Source organism: Haemorhous mexicanus, chromosome Z (assembly GCF_027477595.1).
Source record: "Haemorhous mexicanus isolate bHaeMex1 chromosome Z, bHaeMex1.pri, whole genome shotgun sequence".
NCBI lineage: Eukaryota > Metazoa > Chordata > Aves > Passeriformes > Fringillidae > Haemorhous > Haemorhous mexicanus.
In genome coordinates, this window is record NC_082381.1 from 60,093,087 (window position 1) to 60,112,666 (window position 19,580).

Below are 19,580 nucleotides of genomic sequence, written 5' to 3' on the forward strand. Positions count from 1 at the left end.
GAAGCCCATATTGATTCAGGGGTAATTTTAGGAACAAACTGGAGCAAAATTCACCCTGCCACTGTGTTCAGTCTGTGTTTGATCTCAGGTGGTATTAAAGGCTGGATATCTTGACTGCATAACCAATACAGCAGTTAGCACAAATGGGATGAACCAAACTGCTTTTAGATGAGGAACTTTTTGTTTTGTGTTTTTTTTTAATGTGTCTCTGTGGCACAGCTTAACCCAGGTTTAGTGTCGTGCTTACCTACAGATGTTCACAGTCTGTAGGGATTGTGTTCATTTTCAGAGGTTTGTAGTGCAGCCATTAAGTATATTCTATTACAATAATATATAGCACCATTATAAGTTCTCTGAATAACAATGTATTGTTTATGCTAATAATAAAATCCAAAAAGTATACATATTTGTTTTTATAGCGATTGATTCAATTTTTAAAACAATCACTGAATGCAGAACATATCTTGTATTAATATCAAAACCATCTATATCCTTTTCTTGTTAGATTCCTTGGAAAAATCTCAGTCTTGGTGGCTAGATGCGCAGTGCTTCATTTCAAATCTTGGAATGCATTCTAGTCATTACTTTTGGCTATTGCTGAAATGTACTCTCTAACTTTTTATCTCTTCTGAATTCTCATACTCTGAGAAAAAAGATGATATCTATTTCTGTCATGTTGAAACTTGATTTAAGAAAAAAAGGTGCTTGATCCATTACTCTTGTTTAAAACTCAATTCCCAGTTTAAATAAACACAGTTATATAAATTGAGATTTTATTTGTTCCTAGACATAAACATAGGTTATGCAAATATGCTTGCAAAACTTAAAGTTTCACTGCATTTAGTCCTTATTGACTGACCGTGTGTCATTCTACCAAGAACTCTGATGCTTCTACTTAAAAATGACAGAACAAATCCTATGTCCCATATAAACTTGATTGAAGAGCAGTGGAGAATCAAAGGCATGTCTATAAATGTAATGCATATTTCACTGTTCTTGTTGTTTGCTTAAACCTGTGAACAAGTAATGTTTGTTCTTGGGATTAACAGCTAGTTACCATTCTGCTCCTTCATACATTCCAGATTGTATGAAATCTCTTCATTTTACAGCTTGCTGTGTTTGAGCTGTTTTTTAAGAAAAATTTGTGTGCAGATTTTTGAAAAATGAGACATCAAATATAGTCAGTACCAAGAGCTTCCTGCTCACTTTCTGTGAGAATGCATCACCCAAGGGAAGGAATGATGCATTAACACCAAAGGGTTGTAGGTCTGTAATGCAGTCTCCTATTCACTTTCAGTCTCCATTTGACTTTTTCTTTTTCCTAGAAAGGTGCTATTGGAATACTACAATAATGAAAATGAAGGATCTGCTTTCTAGTCTAACTTTTTAAGTTTGAATGAGATTGACTGAGATTATATCCATGAAAGATATGAAAGGAGAATAGATATTTGAACTTTTACTAGAGAAGCTATCTGTGAGGTATTCTGTAAGACAATAAGTAACTATCCAGCTGTCCAGCTAGTGATACAAAAGCATCATTTACATTTTTAGGCAGGAAAGATTCAGCAAACATAAGCAAGCCTATAGTATGGTAACTCAGTTATTAGTAAAGTCACTGAACGCAGTTGATATTTTTATTCAAGAGTGTGTTTTTGTCTTATGTTTCCTTTCCTCACTGTTGAAATCAGATGGGACAAAAACTGTTACTGAACATTTCTAAATCAAAGTACTTATTAGATTACTTGGAGCAGAAATTACAAAATGTATGATTAACAAGACCTTGATAAAAATGAAGACTTACTAGTCAGTGATATCATACAATTTTTATGAAGATTTTAATCAGACCTTTAATTTCTGTGTCACAGTAGTTGAAGAATCTCATAGGACAATAGCTTGTCCATTATTTGTCTTTTGCTTTCATACTGGACAGCACTCTTGAAATACAGATTTCAGCTAAAAAACTAAAGTTTATATTAAGGAAGTGGTGTACTTTGTAACAGCTAACAGAAAAAAGTTACTTCAGGTAACTTGACAAAGGCAGCTTGCTTCTACTAGTGGTGGCATGCCATTGCAGCAGTAATGTCTGTTGCACTGGGGTGTGTGAAAGATGTCTTGCTATTTCCTATTGGAAGAGGATTTCACTAGATCAGAGAATATATTTTATTTTATGGACAATTTCACTTCTTTTACGCTCATGGAAAATTTAGATTATTATCAGAAATTTCTAGACAGAGCTATTTTATGGCACAACTGTATATACAACTGCACAGAATCCTGTCATTTGTCCTAAAATACTGTAATATTCATAAGTCATACTGAAAGTAAATGTTAATTGAAAGCTGTCTGGAAATAAAAAGAAATTTATCTGCTTTGCAACATCAGATAGGCTTTACAGTATTAAAAAAAGTGACCATTGTTATTTACTGTTTTAGTCACAGGGTATTTTATTGGATAAGTAAACTTTATTAGTCCCCTCGTTCTGATCAAGAGCAAGTATTTGTTTCTTCCTTTCTCTGTAGTTATCCAGAGGTTAAAATGTCATTCTAATTGTGAAGTCTTCCAGAAGAACAAAAAAAAAAAAAAAGGCAATTAATTACAAAAATAATTTAGTTATACCTTCTGATAATGTCTCCTCTAGAAAACTGAAGGGGTATTATTCTTTTCAGGTAAACTATTATTTTCCCTGCTACACTGGTGCCAGTAATAGAATACAGAGAAAAATATGGTCTGCAAACGACTTCTTCACAGACTTATCTTTGTTCCATAAAGACTTTTAGTTGTCATTGAGGAAAAGTCAGAACTAATCAGAGAGATACTCTTTACGCAGCAGGAAGAGTGGGAAAACACAAGATTCCACAGTACTGCTGCCAGATGAACTCAACATTTAAATATAAATAAATTTGGAAAATTTATATAAAACCTACCTATAATTCTTAAAAAATTAGAAGCAATGTCATGACTTACGACAGATGTAATGAGGAAAGAGCTTACTAAATGCAGAATTTTCTTCAAGGCATGCCATTCATCCCTCCTTATTCCTAATTCTTTATGCAATGGTAGTTAGACCTTCTGACAATAACAATCTGATTTGCTGGGTGCCTGAGAACTGAAGATAAGTAATAAAATCTATTGAAGTGTTTAAATACAGGAACCAGGGCTCACAGTGCAGCAGTTACATTCACATGGGAGGGCTGTGAATGCAGATGAAACTAATTAGTCTTTGTTGAAGACTGTGTTGTCATTGCAGTACTACTCCTGAAACTATTCTGGTCTCTTGACCAGTCAAGCACTGGTACTGAAGAGCACCAAATTTCTAAATAGTTATGGATATGTTTCATTATCAAATAAATCACTGTAATAGAAAAAGTCTTTTTTGAAATAGAGGTATTAATGAAAATATAATTGAAATGTATACAAATGGTTATGAATAAATTAAAATTAATTAATCAATTAAATAGAACCAGTAAATGAGAATTCATATTAGAACTCCAAAAATGTACACTCTATAAATTCTATAATGGTGTTTCGGGCTTGATTAGGTTTCAGTCCTCTCTGGACTGATGCAATTCAATTCCTCCTCACTGTCCATACTGGACACATACCAGTCTGAACTTCTCTAAAAGACAACTCACCAGTTTGGACCAATGGGTCCCAGTTAAGTTTGTGACTGTATGTAGTATGTAGGTTAAGAAAGACTATCAATTTAGCCTTCTAAAAAATCCAGTTCGTGTGCACAAAAACCATGCTGGAAAATAAATAATTTGTGATAAACCATGCTGGACAATATTAAATTCCAAACTGCGCTACCTCTCCGTACTCTTTGGAGGAAGAAGTGTTTGGAAACTAGAATGGCAGGGTTCTATCCTGTGTAGTAATGATTTTTGAGGGCAAGGTTGTTCTGACTTCTACTACATTTTTACTAGTAATGATAAAGTTATGTTAAACTTATTTAGAAACTTGTTACTTCTTCATTAATTATTTTCCCATTTACAGGAAGTGTGCCTTGGACATGAAAACTTATGACAGTACTTTTTTTTTTTTTTTTGCAAACAAGGATTTGTGAGACAGGACCATTCATAAGATGTTTGTTGGAAGTTTTACTTCTTGATTTGTGATCCTAGATCCTGTGCCGCTGAATATGCTCTGTATTTAGAAATAATGGTAAGGGAAGAAGACAAAAGCAGTAAACATCTCTACTGGTGCAGTTCCTTATACTGTATTACTAAATAGCGCAGGAGTCAGACACTGTTTCTTCATTAGGACAGTAATATGTGGAACTGAGTGTGAGGAAAGAGAAAATATATCCCTATTCCTGCTAAAAAAACTAGCCTCAAGAATTGTACGTGCAATTGTTTTTATATCTATCCTCTTTAAATAACATTGTGCTACAGTTCCAGGCAAACCTCGGCTTGTGATTAGCCACACACAGATGAACACGGCTCTAATTCAGTGGCATCCTCCAGTGGAAACTTTTGGCCCGCTGCAGGGTTATCGCCTGAAGTTTGGTCGCAAAGACATGGATACATTAACGACCATGGAGTTCTCAGAGAAGGAAGATCACTTCACAGCCACAGACATTCACAAAGGAGCTTCTTATGTCTTCAGGCTCTCAGCTAGAAATAAAGTGGGCTTTGGGGAGGAGATGGTTAAAGAGATTTCTGTTCCTGAAGAGGTACCCAGTGGATTTCCCCAAAATCTCCACTCGGAAAGCTCTACTTCTACTTCAGTTCAATTAACTTGGCAGATGCCACTCTTGGCAGAAAGAAATGGCATTATCACCAAATATACCATCTTGTACAGAGATATCAATGTTGCTTACCAGCCAGTTGAACTCCCTGTTGTTCCTGCTGATACCACTATGACACTTTCTGGCTTAAAACCAGATACCACTTATGATGTAAAAGTACGTGCCCACACAAGCAAAGGGCCTGGTCCATATAGTCCAAGTGTCCAGTTCAGGACACTACCCGTGGATCAAGGTAGGATTTGTCTGCTTATGGCCTTGACCTTTAAAGGAGTATCGGTCTTTGGATTTCAGTGTATTTGAAGGTGTAAATAAAACTGACCGGCCCATTCATAAAAATAGGTTCATCAAACATGAAAGGTAAAGTATATAAATCTTAATATGTTTTGGATGCCTTAGAATTCAGTTGTCCCTTGCCAAGCAAGTTCTGGCTAACTTCTTCACAACGTTTTCAGGTAAGGAAAAAGTGTGTATTGAGTTGCACTAGAAAAGAGTGAGAACGAGTTTAAATGTGATATTTAGATATGAACAAAGAGGTAGGAGAATTGAATTCTTGTTGATTTTTCACCTAAATGGAAAGCTAATACTCCCAAGTAGCAGTGGAAAAATGACACAATCTAAGCTCCAAGATGTTGTTTATATACATTGTTTCTTTTTTTCCAGCAGTGTTTGCAAAAAATTTTCATGTTAAAGCAGTAATGAAGACTTCAGTTTTGCTGTCCTGGGAAATTCCAGAAAACTACAATTCAGCTTTGCCTTTCAAAGTAAGTTGCTTTCCATTTGTACAAAAGAAAATGACAGAAACTAGGCAATGTATTTACCTGATTAAGTAGCTTACTGAACGTGAATCATGAATATATACTGGGGGTATCGTTTCTAAGATTGCTAATTTTTCATTCACCACTACAGTATTTTCAGGAAAATGATGGAGCAAATTAAAATTTTTCTTTTTTTTTTCTAGTCCATTCAATAAAGAATGCAGTTAAGTACCATTTTTGGTTTTGCCTCCTCAGTGTGCAACAGCACATTTTTGATTTGCAGATCTTTTACTCCACTAGCTATAGCTTTATCCAGATACAGACGCTCAGAGTAACATACAGTCTTGCCTGGAATTTCTTCTGCTTCATTCTTAATCACTTACATCATCTCAGGCAGTGGCAAATGTAGAACAGTATTTTTGGAACTAAATGGTACAAAAACCTTTCTAAAGGTGTGTGACTGAAAAAATCAAGATACTCTCAACAAGAGTAGCTTGCTATAAATTCTGGGTTCAAGAAGATCTGCTTACTTTGAAAAAGTGAAATTGGATTTCAGGACTGCTTATATTGCTTTATATTAATGTAGTACTTTTTTTTTTCCCCCTGAAAGTGAGACGCTTACTTTCAGTAGTGAATTTGGTACTGCTTTGCACCCTAAAATACCTAAATAAATTAAATTAAAATTTATTTATTATTTAAATTTATAGCTAGGTTGTTTCCTGAATTCAGTGTGACAGGATCAGTTGCCCTTTCCTAATAACAAAAACTACTTTTGTGTATTAACTTAGATCCTTTATGATGACGGGAAAATGGAGGTTGATGGACGGGCTACTCAAAAGCTGATCACAAACTTGAAGCCAGAGACATCATATTCATTTGTCCTGACAAACAGAGGGAATAGTGCTGGGGGTCTTCAGCACAGAGTAACTGCAAAGACTGCACCAGACGTGCTTCGCACAAAGCCAGTCTTCATTGGAAAGACCAACTTAGATGGCATGATAACTGTGGAACTTCCAGAAGTACCCTCAAATGAGAATATAAAGTGAGTGAATGAATGATATACCACTGTTTTTAGCTCCAGAGAGATGATCATTCTAAATCTTGATGGTCAACCATGGTTTTATTCTTTATAACAGTACAGAAACTACAGTACTTTATAGTAGTATTTGACCTAATATTGGTTTAATATTTGATGTAGTAAACTGGGAGGGACTGCTGACTCTCTCAAGGGACAAGAGGCCTTACAGAAGGGTACAGATAGATTGGAACACTGGGCAGTCATGAGTGGCATGAAAATAAGGAGCAAATGTCAAATTCTGTTGTAAGGGTCCTTGAGTGCATTCAACAGGGAGCAACAAAGCTGATGGAATGACTGAAAGGAATGTCCTGTAAGGAACTGCTAAGGGTTTTGTGCTTGTCTAGTTTGGAGAAAAGAAGGCTAAGGGCTGACCTGCTTCCCCTCTGCAGCCTCCTGAGGAGGGGAAGTGAAGAGGGAGCTGCTGATCTCTTTTTACTGAGATCCATTTATAGAACATGAGGCAGTGCCTCAGAGCTGCATCAGGGGAGCTGCATCAGATGCATTAGGAAGCATTTGTTTTCTATGGGTGTTTTCAAACTGGGAGAGGCTTCCTAGTCAGGTGGTTAATGTCCCAAGCATGTCAGTGTTTAAGAGGTATTTGGATGACGCCCTTAATTTTTTTTAACTTTTGGTCAGCCCTGAAGGGGTGAGGTAATGGGAAAAGATGATCTCTGTATGTCAGTTCCAACTAGAACTGTGAAGTCTAGTTTGTCACATAGCCACATATGTAAGACTTGCATAAAGATGATTGTCCTTCAGTTTGCAGATTTTTCTCACAGTACTTTCATGTTTCATCATGGACTGCAAAATGAGGGATACAGAAAACCAGTTATATTTTGAACAATATATGATCTCAAAAAGAATGGATACCCATCAATGCATAACTACCCTGCTGTAGCTCCTTGATGTACTCAGACTCAGTCACTCAAGAATTATATCGAGTTTTAAAGAACTGGTACTGTACATAAATTAATTCAGATTAATTGTTTCTGATAGTTTTTATCAGAAAAAAAATTCCTTGTCCTCTCCACTGGTCTCAGAAAGGAAACAAGAGATTTTGCTAAAAAAGTTGGAAGTTTTCCAGAGGTTACATAGATTTTGGAAGGGAACAGGTGGTGTGGAAATTTAAACAGAAACAGGACTTAAGATCTGAGAGCACATGGTCAGCAGGGATTAGAAAGGTTAGACAATAAAGATTTGCCAGGAAAACATGAAGCATGATACAATCAATAAGTGTTATTGCTCTGCTTATAGTGATTCTTGTTGATTTTTAAGGTTCCCATATGTAATGTAAAGGAAATGGGGAGGAAAATAAGCCAGTCACTAAATGATGGGAATTCAACTTGTCCTCTCCCTGGTGGATTTTTACAGCTTTCTAGAAAGCTGCCCCCTTTTTCATTACTGACTGAAGATTTTGAGGCAGTTAAGGTCAAGAAATAAATGACTTTGAAGCATTAAAAGGATGAAAAACTGAAAAATGTAGTCATTATCATTAGATTGAGTAAGATGCGGTCAGTTACAAATGCAGCTAAGGAAGACTGAAGATGGAATGAGTCAAAAAAGATTTATGAGGCAGAGCATTCACAGAGAGAAAAATGTGCAGGATAGCTGATCAAACAGCAGCAGAAGATAGCACTGAAATAAAGGACAATTTACTTCTTTTTATATAGTATTAAAAAGTTAAAGAGGCTAAGTGACATCAGAAAAGGTACATTAAATCTACAGGGTCCAGCTGCCAATTTTGCACATAATGTATCTCCTATTTGTGCATCTATTTTCTAAGATTTGATAAAGTAAAACACAACACTTGACTTGACCCTTGGAGCAGGCATACCAAAGCTAGAACATACTGAACAGAAAGCCTGACCTGATGCTTGCACCAATAAAATAAATAGGTCTAGTCTTTATATGGGAAGAACAATTTCATGTATTAGTCATGTTGACATTTTTAGGCATGCTGCTCCTTTGTTGGCACATTATATGCTGGGGATTGTCCCTAGCTTACAATGAAGTACTGAGAATTCTTCAATATCACTAATTGCACAGAAAGTGAAACAGGTAATATTTTGCTCTAATGAAGAATAGGTAATGAGGTTGAGGGTAATATTATAAAAGCCTGTGTAATATTTGTAATTGGAGAAGGTAGTGTTTATCAATGTTTGATGGTGATACAGGATAGAAATTGGTGTAGAGCTCACTTTGTGATTGGTAAAATAATCTCTTTTGCTCATCTCAAGGGAGTGAGTTCTTAAGTTTTCTTTCTTTTAGTATTTTGGGCTATTTCCAAAGCAATTCTTATGCGTAAAGGACAGTTCATGTTTCTCTGAATCTCTTGCATCTTTGAAAAGTCTTAAGTAAAAAGAGTTTTGTGGAAGACTTTGGCCTGTCAAATACTCAAGTAGATAAAACAATACCCATATAAACCCTTTATTTCTCACCCTCGTCCCTGCTCTCCCCCAGAAGAAACTTCAACCTGAGAACAAACAAACAAATAACAAAGTAAAATATGAAACATGTTTTCCAGGAGATGCTACATTTTGCACAGCTAACTAAAAATCACAGAACTTTGTTGTCCTTCACAATTTGCAGCACTGCATATTAGTGTGAAAATTTTCATTTTTCTGCTTACTACTTATCCTCTTATTCTTTCAGTTTAAAATACTCTGTGTGTGCTGAAAGTCTTAGTAGATTTTCAAAGTTGTGAGAGGGAGATTTTCATGAGGGAAATAAAAAAGAGTGTGAAAGTTACAATTGCGTGCTGGATGTTCCTTGAAAAGAAAAATGTATGAACACTTTGTTAGCTTGAAAAATGAAAAGATGAAGAAAAATAAAAGGATAAGTATGTGTCTTTGATGTTTGAAAGACATAGAGGGGCAAGTTCTCATTTCTTTTTGTCTTGATTCTTAAACATCTGTTAAAGAAAGGGTATGTCAGTCAGTGTTTACTAGGATTTGCTATTCAAAATATTTTTAATAGACCAGTGCAGGTTTAAAATCTGAGGCCAACCAACCTTACAGTTTTTAATGTTTTTAAAAGATGATTTATAATATTGTCACTATAAGAATGCATGCCACAGATGTTTTTTAAAATACTGGAATACAGCAAGTGGACACTAGTTAAAAATCTATGGGCAGCACTGCTTTCCAATGCTCCTGTTGGAGCTTAGCATTTCCACAGAAAATTTCCTCAAATTTCTTAACACATACATTCATGAATACACGTACTCTCTACAGAAGCTGAAAATCTAAAGCTTTGTTACATTTCTTCAATGGGAAAGAGCTTTAAATAAGAAGAGATTATTTAAATGGATCAATGGCTTGCAATGGTACGGTAAAAATAATAGTTTAGAGTTGGCTTAGACTGAGATGGTTTTGAGCCAGTATTAAGGCAGCTCCTTTTCTGTAGACTCTTTGTTAATTACTTAGGATTTTCAGATGCATTTCATGAGCAAAACTAATCGTTTTGCAGAAGGTTGAATGGGTTGCAGACTAGAAGAGGAGATGGCCCATGAGACACTAAAATTATCTTCCATAATGAGACCCAGAAACACCTTAATAAGCTTTTGTTACAAGAAACAAAGAAAATGTTTCTTTCCCTCTCCTCTGATATGGAGAGTGCTTGACTTTTTGACAAGTGTGTTTATCAAGCAGACATATATTATACTACCCTACATGTCCTGCTGTTGTGATTCCACTGCTTCTTCCCTCACATTAATGTGAAGTTATGGATCTGACTGACACATATCCAAGTAAGCAATAAAAGTAGCAGATCTCCATCACACTAGAAAATATAATTTACTAGTCTCCATGGGTGGGGAGGAAGGAAATATTATTATGAAAATATTTCTGAAGAAAACTGATATATATAATTGGCAAATCCTAGATATAAAGAGAGTATGTATCAATCTCTCTTACTGATGACTCTGAACGGGAGACTTATGTAGATAGGGCCAATGGCATTTGATTGTCAAAAGGACAGAGAGTATGGGTGCAGTGTATGTCCTGTTTGCTTTCTTTTCTCTTTATTATGATACTGGTATTAAAAACTACATTTTTTAAACCTACTATTCGGATTACACATTAAAATGGGGGAAGATAGGTTGGTAATTGAGATTTAAATATATGATAATATATTTCAGTTTAGGGTTTGGGGTTTTTTCAGTGTGATGGTGGCAGGGCACACATAACCTATGGTTCTTGTATTTCATGTTGGCATTTTAGTACATTGTAATTAAAGTTTTTTATAAATATTTATATGTTTGCGCAAAAAGGCGGGTAATTGGTGCCATTTGTTTGTCAAATGCTTTACAATTGATGTTATTTAAAGAGTATGAATGTTTACAGCTATGTTTGGAAGGCTGCAGTGACATATTAATGTGCAGAAGTTTATTCTCAACATACCACTTTTCTCCTCAGTTCCTCTAAACAGACCTGCTCCATCAATTTATCTGTTCCTTTTCATTTAAATTCTCTTCTGTCCAACTTTGTCATTTACAGAGGCTATTACATAGTTATTGTGCCTTTGAAGAGGTCTCGTGGAAAGTTTATCAAACCATGGGAGAGTCCAGATGAAATGGAATTAGATGAGGTACTGTATATGGTTTGGGTTTTATTCCTTCTCCTTTATTAAAGAAGCAATCTTTCTACTTTTAGTTAATTAACTCACCAGTTTTAAAAGTTTTGTCAGGATACTTTATATTTATATTTGTATTAGCCTGTAGAGACTAAAACAAAAATTCAGATTTCTTAAATGAGAAGACAGTAAAGACCTTAAGCTGAAATAAAGAGCACAAAGTGTCTTATATTTGTTGCACTAATATTTTATTCTTTTTCTATTGTAAAGAGTGATGCAAAAGGGCAGGAGGTGAAATGACTTGTCAGCAAAAGCCTAATCACCAACAATATGAACTGTAATAAAGGTCTGGTTCATTAGAGGGGTGTTTACTAAGTCTGTAACAAATGCTAAATTGCAATTTGCACCGCAGTTTAACATTTGACCTTCTGGTGGTGTTTTTACACCATTGTCATATACTGTAATACTTCTAGTGAGACATAGCCTCCATTCCACCAACAGTTTGTGATCAGAAAAAAATGCTTGAACAAGGAAGGAAAGAGCAACATTGTGTCATCATCTGAAACTATAAATGACCTTAATCCAAGGGGAGAAATTACTTTCATTTTAGAAATAAGCCCAGCTATGCTAGAAATCAATTCAGTATATTATTGATATAATTCCAGGACATACAATATTCACCCCCATTTTCTGTTTTACTGAAGGATAGTATAGCTCATACAAACTTGTCCTTCTTTCAATCTGGAAGTCTGTAGTAATGCTAATTTTTGTGATTTCAAAACTCTTTCAAGGGCCCCTTGTAAAACACAGGTGGTGGTGTTATTACTATTCTTGTTCTGTCTGGCCAAGATTTTAGATAACATTCAAATGCTGTGGTACTTTGTACATGTAATATGTCTGCAATTCAAAGACCAGAATCAGGTTTTTTTACTCCTGATATAGTGTTGTTTTGACTGTATCCATTTATTTATGGATTCAAGAGATTTACATTACAGAGATAACTTCACCATATGCTTCTCCATAACACAGTTACTGGGAAGTGGCCATCACCTACAAGCAATGATAAAGGTTCTTTTCTCTCCTGCCATTGACAAAATGGATATGCATTTCAAATATTGCCCCAAAATATAGGGAAAATAGAGGTCTCCACCAAACTAACAAATTTGTAGAAATTGTTCAAAATATAAATGGAATTATTTCAATCCTTGTCACAACAGGTAAATCCTTAATCAGAATATTAAAAACAACTGTTCAGAGGAAAGCATGATGACTAACTGATTCAGCTCTCTGTTTCTTCTTGACCAGTTTCATTTATGTGATCATCTCTCTTCATTCAGTTGCAGCAATGGCTCGCTTTGATCTATTAACTTCTTCTCTTTAAAAGAACTTTGATTGTAAATGCCATCAGCTCATGATCATAGTCATAGGTGACATCAAATACAGTTAAACAGTAAAACTCTGACAGCCAAATCCATACAGTAATGGAAACTGATTGAGTATTACTACCCACTTTTAACATCCAAAGGCTGTAGTCACATTCAGCAGCATCAATAGATTAAAGGATAGGTGCCAGATGACATTGAACTTTCTGGCAATTAAATTCTATGGTTCCTGCTGATTCTCATAACAAAGGGTCATTTTAATCATCCTGCAAGTTGTGTTGCCTTAGTCAGTATAACAGATTGATAAAGAACATTTATTAATTCAGAAATATTTGTGTCAGGATGGGTTGTTTCCCACTTCCATTGATATAATTGAGACCACATTGTAGAATTAATGATGGAAGAAATAAGATATGCATTGACTGGAAAATGAACTTTTTTCTGATAAAGAACTAAACCCCTTGATATATCTTTTACAATTGCCACCAATACATATAGCAAGAACTGAGCAGGGGAAAACATTAAAAGCAGGCAGAAACTGCATTTCATGCAAACTTATTCAGGTCCTATTAAAAGACTGGTTTGCTTCCAGGTTTGGAAAGTATGTATTTTATCAAGTGTGCTATTCCTGACAGGTTTACGAACACAGTGCCACAATAAATGCATTTGGAAAAAAATAGCAACAATGACAACAACACCAACAACCCCCCAAAAAACAACAACGAAAAAAACCCACCAACAACAAGAAAAAACACCCTCAAAAAAACCCAACCAAACAAAACCCCAACAAAAACAAATTAAAAAAACCCCAACAAACCAAAAAATAAAAAACCACACCACCACCCCACCAAAAAACCAGTACTCTCTGAGCAAATAGTTCCTGATGATCAGGTGTGGGTTCTTGTACATATTTATATTTTTAGTATGGTCTTGGATATATGTCAGGTCTGAGAATTGGTTGGGTAACAGATATTTCAAAGAACTATGTTTCAAACACTTTTCTTAGATTGTCAGAAGGAAGGTGTTTGCTAATAACATAGCTCTTGAGTATACCTCCATTACATAACTGAGCAGTCCTAAAAGACTCTTCAGCCTTATTGTAGTTACCTAATCTTCCTGCTTCCTTGAACCTCAGCTCTGAAAGAAACTAAGGTAGTTTTTAATGAACAGATAATGAACTAGATGTTTAGTATCTGAAAAAAAAAAAAACATTGGAGATACAGTCCTTTTTTGCTAACTCAAAATTTCTTTCTTCTTAATATCATGAGGTTTAGTGACTTTAAATAGACAAATTGTGCAAATAAATGAAAGAGAAAGAATATTATGATTTGCTGTAAGTATTACCTAGTAGGATTACTTCTGATCTGTAAGCAGTAAAACCTAAATAAAAGTTGCTGTGTTAAGTCTTAAATTAATTCAGTAATTTTATTGAAATCTATGTATAGAGCACAATAGGAGATAGATGAACTAGTAATGATATTTGGCAACAACGCCATTTCCATATGAAACATTAATGAGGCTGGAAGTTCACCTGAGGTCTAATCAGTCATGTCTAATCAGTGTTACAGACGAAGTTTATATACACACAAACACACCTAAGTTAACTGGCCTTAGGTGGTGTATAACCACCTTTGAAAAGTTTAATTAATTTTGTTTGACTCAGGCTATCTTTTAGCATTCATAGCCAAAACTCAGTTTCTGAATGCTCTACTTCAGCATTCCATTTTCTTCCAATATATGTGTTTTCTGTTACTATTTCAAACGCAAGAAATAATCAAGATCAAACATTTTTGCCTCTCAATCTAATTTTGGTTGTTGTACTCCTACCGTACTTTGACATTTTATTATGAGTTATTTATAATCTAAATTGTAAATACACTGTAATCTGGAAACATATGATAAAGATTCAATGGTAAAGAATTCAGTTGAGTCAGACACACAGCTTGAATTCCAGTGGAAGTGGCACATGGAAGTATCAGTTACCTTCGGGGATAGCACCAGCCGTATGCCTCTACTAGAGCTGTTGTGTTTGTGGCTCCTGACTTTAAGCTAGCATGCACTTTTACCACCCCAATACTTAGCTTCATGTTTTGGCAGGCTTCCAGATAGCCAGTGCTCAGCCCTCTGCATAGCCATTGTTATAAAATGTGGCGTCGTACAGAGGCAAGCTTTCCAGAGTTCTTCCCTCAGCAGATCAGATCCTATGAGGGCTAATCTAACCTGGAACAAACTTTGATTATTCTCTGCCTCATGTTCTGCATTTAGTAACTCTTCCCAGGGCATAGGAAGCTACCAACAGATGTGAGAGTCACCTTCAATAAAGTGACTAAATAGAAATCTCTTCAATATTACAGTTCTCTGCTGCCCTCATTTTTATACGACGCAAATAGACTCTAGCTGCTCATTAAACTGTTTAGGAAGAATGAAAGAGAAATATGGACTGCTGATTGGAATAGTGTCCTTGAGTAATGAATAATGATTTCTAGTCTCAAATTATGGCCAGTTCTTTTTTTGCTCAGGGGATCCATTGCACTGTACCAGCTTTTGTGTAGTAGCATTGAAATTGATGGAGGTAACTGGATGTAAAATCTCTGCAACAGGACACAGACACAGCAGTAGAGCTGGAATGCAGTTTAGTGCATAGATGTTTCAAGACATAACATCCAAACGCCCTCAGTGTTAGGGAAGCCTGGATTCAAGTGGCACAACTTGCTTTCATATGTATCTGTGACCTTAAATTTAGTCAGTGAGAAGGGGTATCAAATTAGTCAGTATTAAAAGCGTCTTTATGAGTAGCAGAATGAATATTAGGTTGCTTTACCTGAATTGCAATTGTTAATTGTGTGCAAAATACAAGATCCTGTGAGGGGAAGACAAAAAGATGTACTCACTAAGCTGTGGCCTAAATAAAGAGTGCATTGAAGATGATGAAGGGCCTTGAGGGGAAGCCATATGTGGAGTGGCTGAGATCACTTGGTTTATTCAGCCTGGAGGAGACTGAAGAGAGTCTTCATTGCAGTTACAACTTCTTGTGAGGGGAGGTGGAGGGGCAGACACTGATCTCTTCACTCGGTGGTGACAGTGACAGGACCCGAGGGAATGGTCTGAAGTTGTGTTAGGGGAGGTTTAGGATGGATATGAGGAAGAGAATCTTCACCCAGAGGGTGGTTGGGCACTGGAACAGCTCCCCAGGGAAGTGGTCACAGCACCAGCATGACGGAGTTCAGTGCTCTCAGGCACATGAAATGACTCTTGGGACTGTCCTGTGCAGAGCCAGGACTTGGACTCAATGATCCTTGAGGGTCTCTTCCAACTCAGCATATTCTGCAATTTCATGATTCTGTGGAGAGCTTCCCTGACTAAACATGTACTTTGAAATTAATATATATAGTTAAGATCAGATTTTAGTATCTTTTTTTAATCTCTTTCTCACTCCAGAGATTTGTCTCCTCCTCCTAGAAATGAATTTTGTGCTTATCTAGTGTATTAGAAGTGTTAGTCTGCTGAAAAGACTAAACAATTACTTAGAAATATTTGTGATTTAACTATAAGACTGCAGGACATTTTATAAGTTTCATAAGCAAAAAACAAAGGGAACCACAAAGAGACCTTAAAAGTCATAATTTATCACACAGGAGACATTCATTTGTAATCAAATCAGACTAATTTTTGTGGAATGCCAGTATATTTAAAGCAAAAAAAGGTATTGAAGAAGAATTTGTCTGATTTAATAAGTAATTCATCAATAGATTATACTAGCTAAGTTTAAGTTCCTTTATTACTAAGTGTATGTTTTCCAAGTTTGAGCCTATCATCTAATCTTGTCACATATGTACTGATGTATATTTTAGCTTTCTTTATCAAAAGAAGTGATTCAATTACCATTCCTGGAGGTATTTAAAAAGATGTGGGTTTGGTGATTAGGGACATGGCTTAAGGGTGGACATGGAAATGTTAGATTAATGGCTGGAGTCAGTCTTAGAGGTCCTTTCCAACGTAATTGATTTTATGATTCTGTTCTATGACTTAATATAGAGATGGATGGATAGATAGGTAGGTAGGTAGGTAGGTAGGTAGGTAGGTAGGTAGATAGATAGATAGATAGATAGATAGATAGATAGATAGATAGATAGATAAATAGATAGAAAGAAAGAAAATATGTAATATGTTATGTGTATTTATATGTCCCCAGAGAAAATATATTGTTTTCTTATCCTCTCCCAACCTCCTCATAGACACAACAGTATCTAAAAATTGTTTTATGTTTGTAGTGTGGGCGCTGCAATTACTTCCTAGTATCTTATCCTAACAAGAATGTCAAGACTTTGGAAGATTTTGCAGTTGATTTAGTGATACTGTTATATCCCATGAAATGTGGATAAATTGTTTTTTTGTAGTTCCTGGTCATGCATTAAATTTTCTCATTACACTGTCAATAAGTTATGTTAAAATTGTTTACAGTTATCTTTCTGTTCATGCTCTCTCTCTCTCCCCCCCTTTCTTTTCCCTTCCTTCATTTTAAAGCTGCTTAAGGAGATAGCTAGGAAACGCAGAAGCATTCGTCTTGGGAGGGAAGTTGAATTAAAGCCATATATTGCAGCTCACTTTGAAGTTCTTCCTACGGAATTCACATTGGGGGATAAGAAGCATTATGGTGGATTTGAGAATAAGCAACTGCAGAGTGGTCAAGAATACGTCTTCTTTGTGTTGGCTGTAATGGAGCACTCAGAATCTGTAAGTTAGTTAATGTTCTTCAATCTCAAAATTACCTCACACAATCATGAAAATATTTTTTCAATGCTTATTCTACTTCCCTAATGCTTTTTTTTTAAATATTACATGTCAGAGCATCTTTAAAGTGAGTGTTTCCTTACTCAATGCCCATTAATTCCTTGAACTCTTCTATTCTGTTTGCACTTTTGTGTATTACTTCAGTGTATAACTGAAACCTAAGAGTCACCTTTTATTAGCTGTGCCATGATCCTTTGAAAATAACATTGTGTATAATTTTTGACCATGGACACAGCTTCAGAGACATGAACTTTACAGCAGCATCTTTTTCTATGTATTTTAAATAATTTAAAACCTGTCTTTTGATGCTGCCATTGAATAATGGTATAGGATACAGAGTTCTTGGAAAGATCTGTTGAACTAGAGACATGCACAGCTACAGTCATTCCATAACAATTTTATCAGTAAATTGTTAGGAAGTTAGAAAATAATTCAATAATAGGGAAAATTCCTGAGGTGAACTAAATAATGAGCTGTCATTTCCCTTTACATAATTAATTTTGTAGTCACATCCCTTTGTGCATGATTAAACCTAATGCATATGATGTATTAAAAAAAAAAAAAAAGACAGATGTAAGACTTTTGAAAGATGCAATGCACATTAGCATTTTAACATACAATGTGTAATACAGTATGTCTCTAATTCGTAACTTAACCTGACAGATACATTTGCAGGTTCAATCACTTGAAACTCCAACACCAATACTCTGAATTCCTGTCAGATGCTTGCGGTGTATAACACTGCAATTGCTTTCTTGGTGTCAATGGAATGTGCCTACTTAAGCATGATGAGGAGGTAGTTCCACTTTGAATACTTTTAGACACGTAGGTTCATTTGAAAATAAAGTAAGTGCCTCCTGCAAGCTCTAACATAAATCAAAAGTTCTCTTTTCACTTTTTGACATGGGCTGCATAGACATATAATTCTGAAAGTGATGTATCAGAAAGATTCAGATTGGAGAAGGTAGACAGCTTTTTACTGTAAAGTTAAGAGGCCATAAATCTCTATGTCATAAATTACCTGTACTAAATGGATCTTCTCAATATAAAGTGCAAATTCTTGTGGTTTTTATATTATTAAGGTATAAATTACCTATATATATTGTTTTGTTAGAAAGCAGGATACAAAAGCAGGAAGAAATAGGTTTGTAAACTGAAACATATGGCAAAATGCGTTTTGGGTCCTACTCTTGAAAGACTTCAAAAGGCATTAATGAACTTAAGTGATCAATAGGACATTTCAGCATGCCATCTGAAACATTTATGTGGTTGAGTAGCATAAGGTAATCACAGACTGTGAAGAATTTTTTAAGGGTGTGTGAGATTCAGCTTTCAATGACTTTCAATGCTCCAGTGTATCAGCTCCCTACATATATAGCTGATTTTCTTCTAGGACTACAGGTTCTATAGATGTAACTTGCAAGGGAAGTTTTTCTTGATATTCAGAAGTTACATTTTACATAAGGCTTCTTATTCAGAGAGCACAAAATTTCTCTCTTGATTGGTAGAATAGAGAACTTGAATTAAAAAAGGTCATGAGAAGGTCTGAATTTGTTTAACTTAGTAAAATGGGAGCTTAAGAGCTATGATTAAAATCTATAAATATGTTAAGAATGTCATCAAGAGGAAGGAAACAATAAGATAAAATTTTAAAATAATAAATGAGTTTAAATTTTTCATTAATACAGGATGGCTTAAAATTGAAAGTGAAATCCTATTTATTGAAGAAAAGTTAATAAGTGTTTATATTGCTACCCTCAATATCCCTCTATATCTTTTTCCAGGCATTTTTGCTTCCCACTGCAAAGGAAGAGGGGAAATACAAAGAGTTTCTTCTTTTAACAATGAACTTTTTTTTATTTCTTGGGAGTACTAAACCTGGGGGAAAAAACCCAGTCTGTTTGGGTGGTTCAGGAATGGAATGTGAAGACTCCCCAACTTCCAGACAATGATCAGAGACGTAAAACATAGGGAGGCTTAGGTGCCAGATGCCAGGTGTAGTAAAATGCTGTAACTGGAGATTGATAGCATAGGTGCTAGCTCAGTAGCACTAAGAAAGTGCCTCAGCTTTGCCAGTCTCAAACCCAGACACTGTCATAGCCCAGAGCCCAAAACAGGGCCAAATGAAGTGTAAAAAAACATGTCTCCTTTGACAACACTTGTCCTGGCTTAGGGCATCTTTCAGAATACAATGCAAACATAAATGGAAGCTAATCTCTTCTCCTGGTTATCTTATTCTGTTTTAGCTGACATTT

At 35.5% G+C, this 19,580-nt stretch overlaps 1 protein-coding gene across 1 annotated transcript in view; it reads left to right on the forward strand.

Moving 5' to 3' along the window:
* Positions 1-19,580, forward strand: part of PTPRD (protein tyrosine phosphatase receptor type D) — a 368,121-nt gene that overhangs the window by 251,467 nt on the left and 97,074 nt on the right. The window contains exons 14-18 of the mRNA XM_059874048.1: positions 4,392-4,979; positions 5,411-5,508; positions 6,291-6,544; positions 11,077-11,167; positions 17,059-17,268. Coding sequence (XP_059730031.1) covers positions 4,392-4,979; positions 5,411-5,508; positions 6,291-6,544; positions 11,077-11,167; positions 17,059-17,268 — 1,241 coding nt within the window. The remainder of the gene's footprint in view (positions 1-4,391; positions 4,980-5,410; positions 5,509-6,290; positions 6,545-11,076; positions 11,168-17,058; positions 17,269-19,580) is intronic.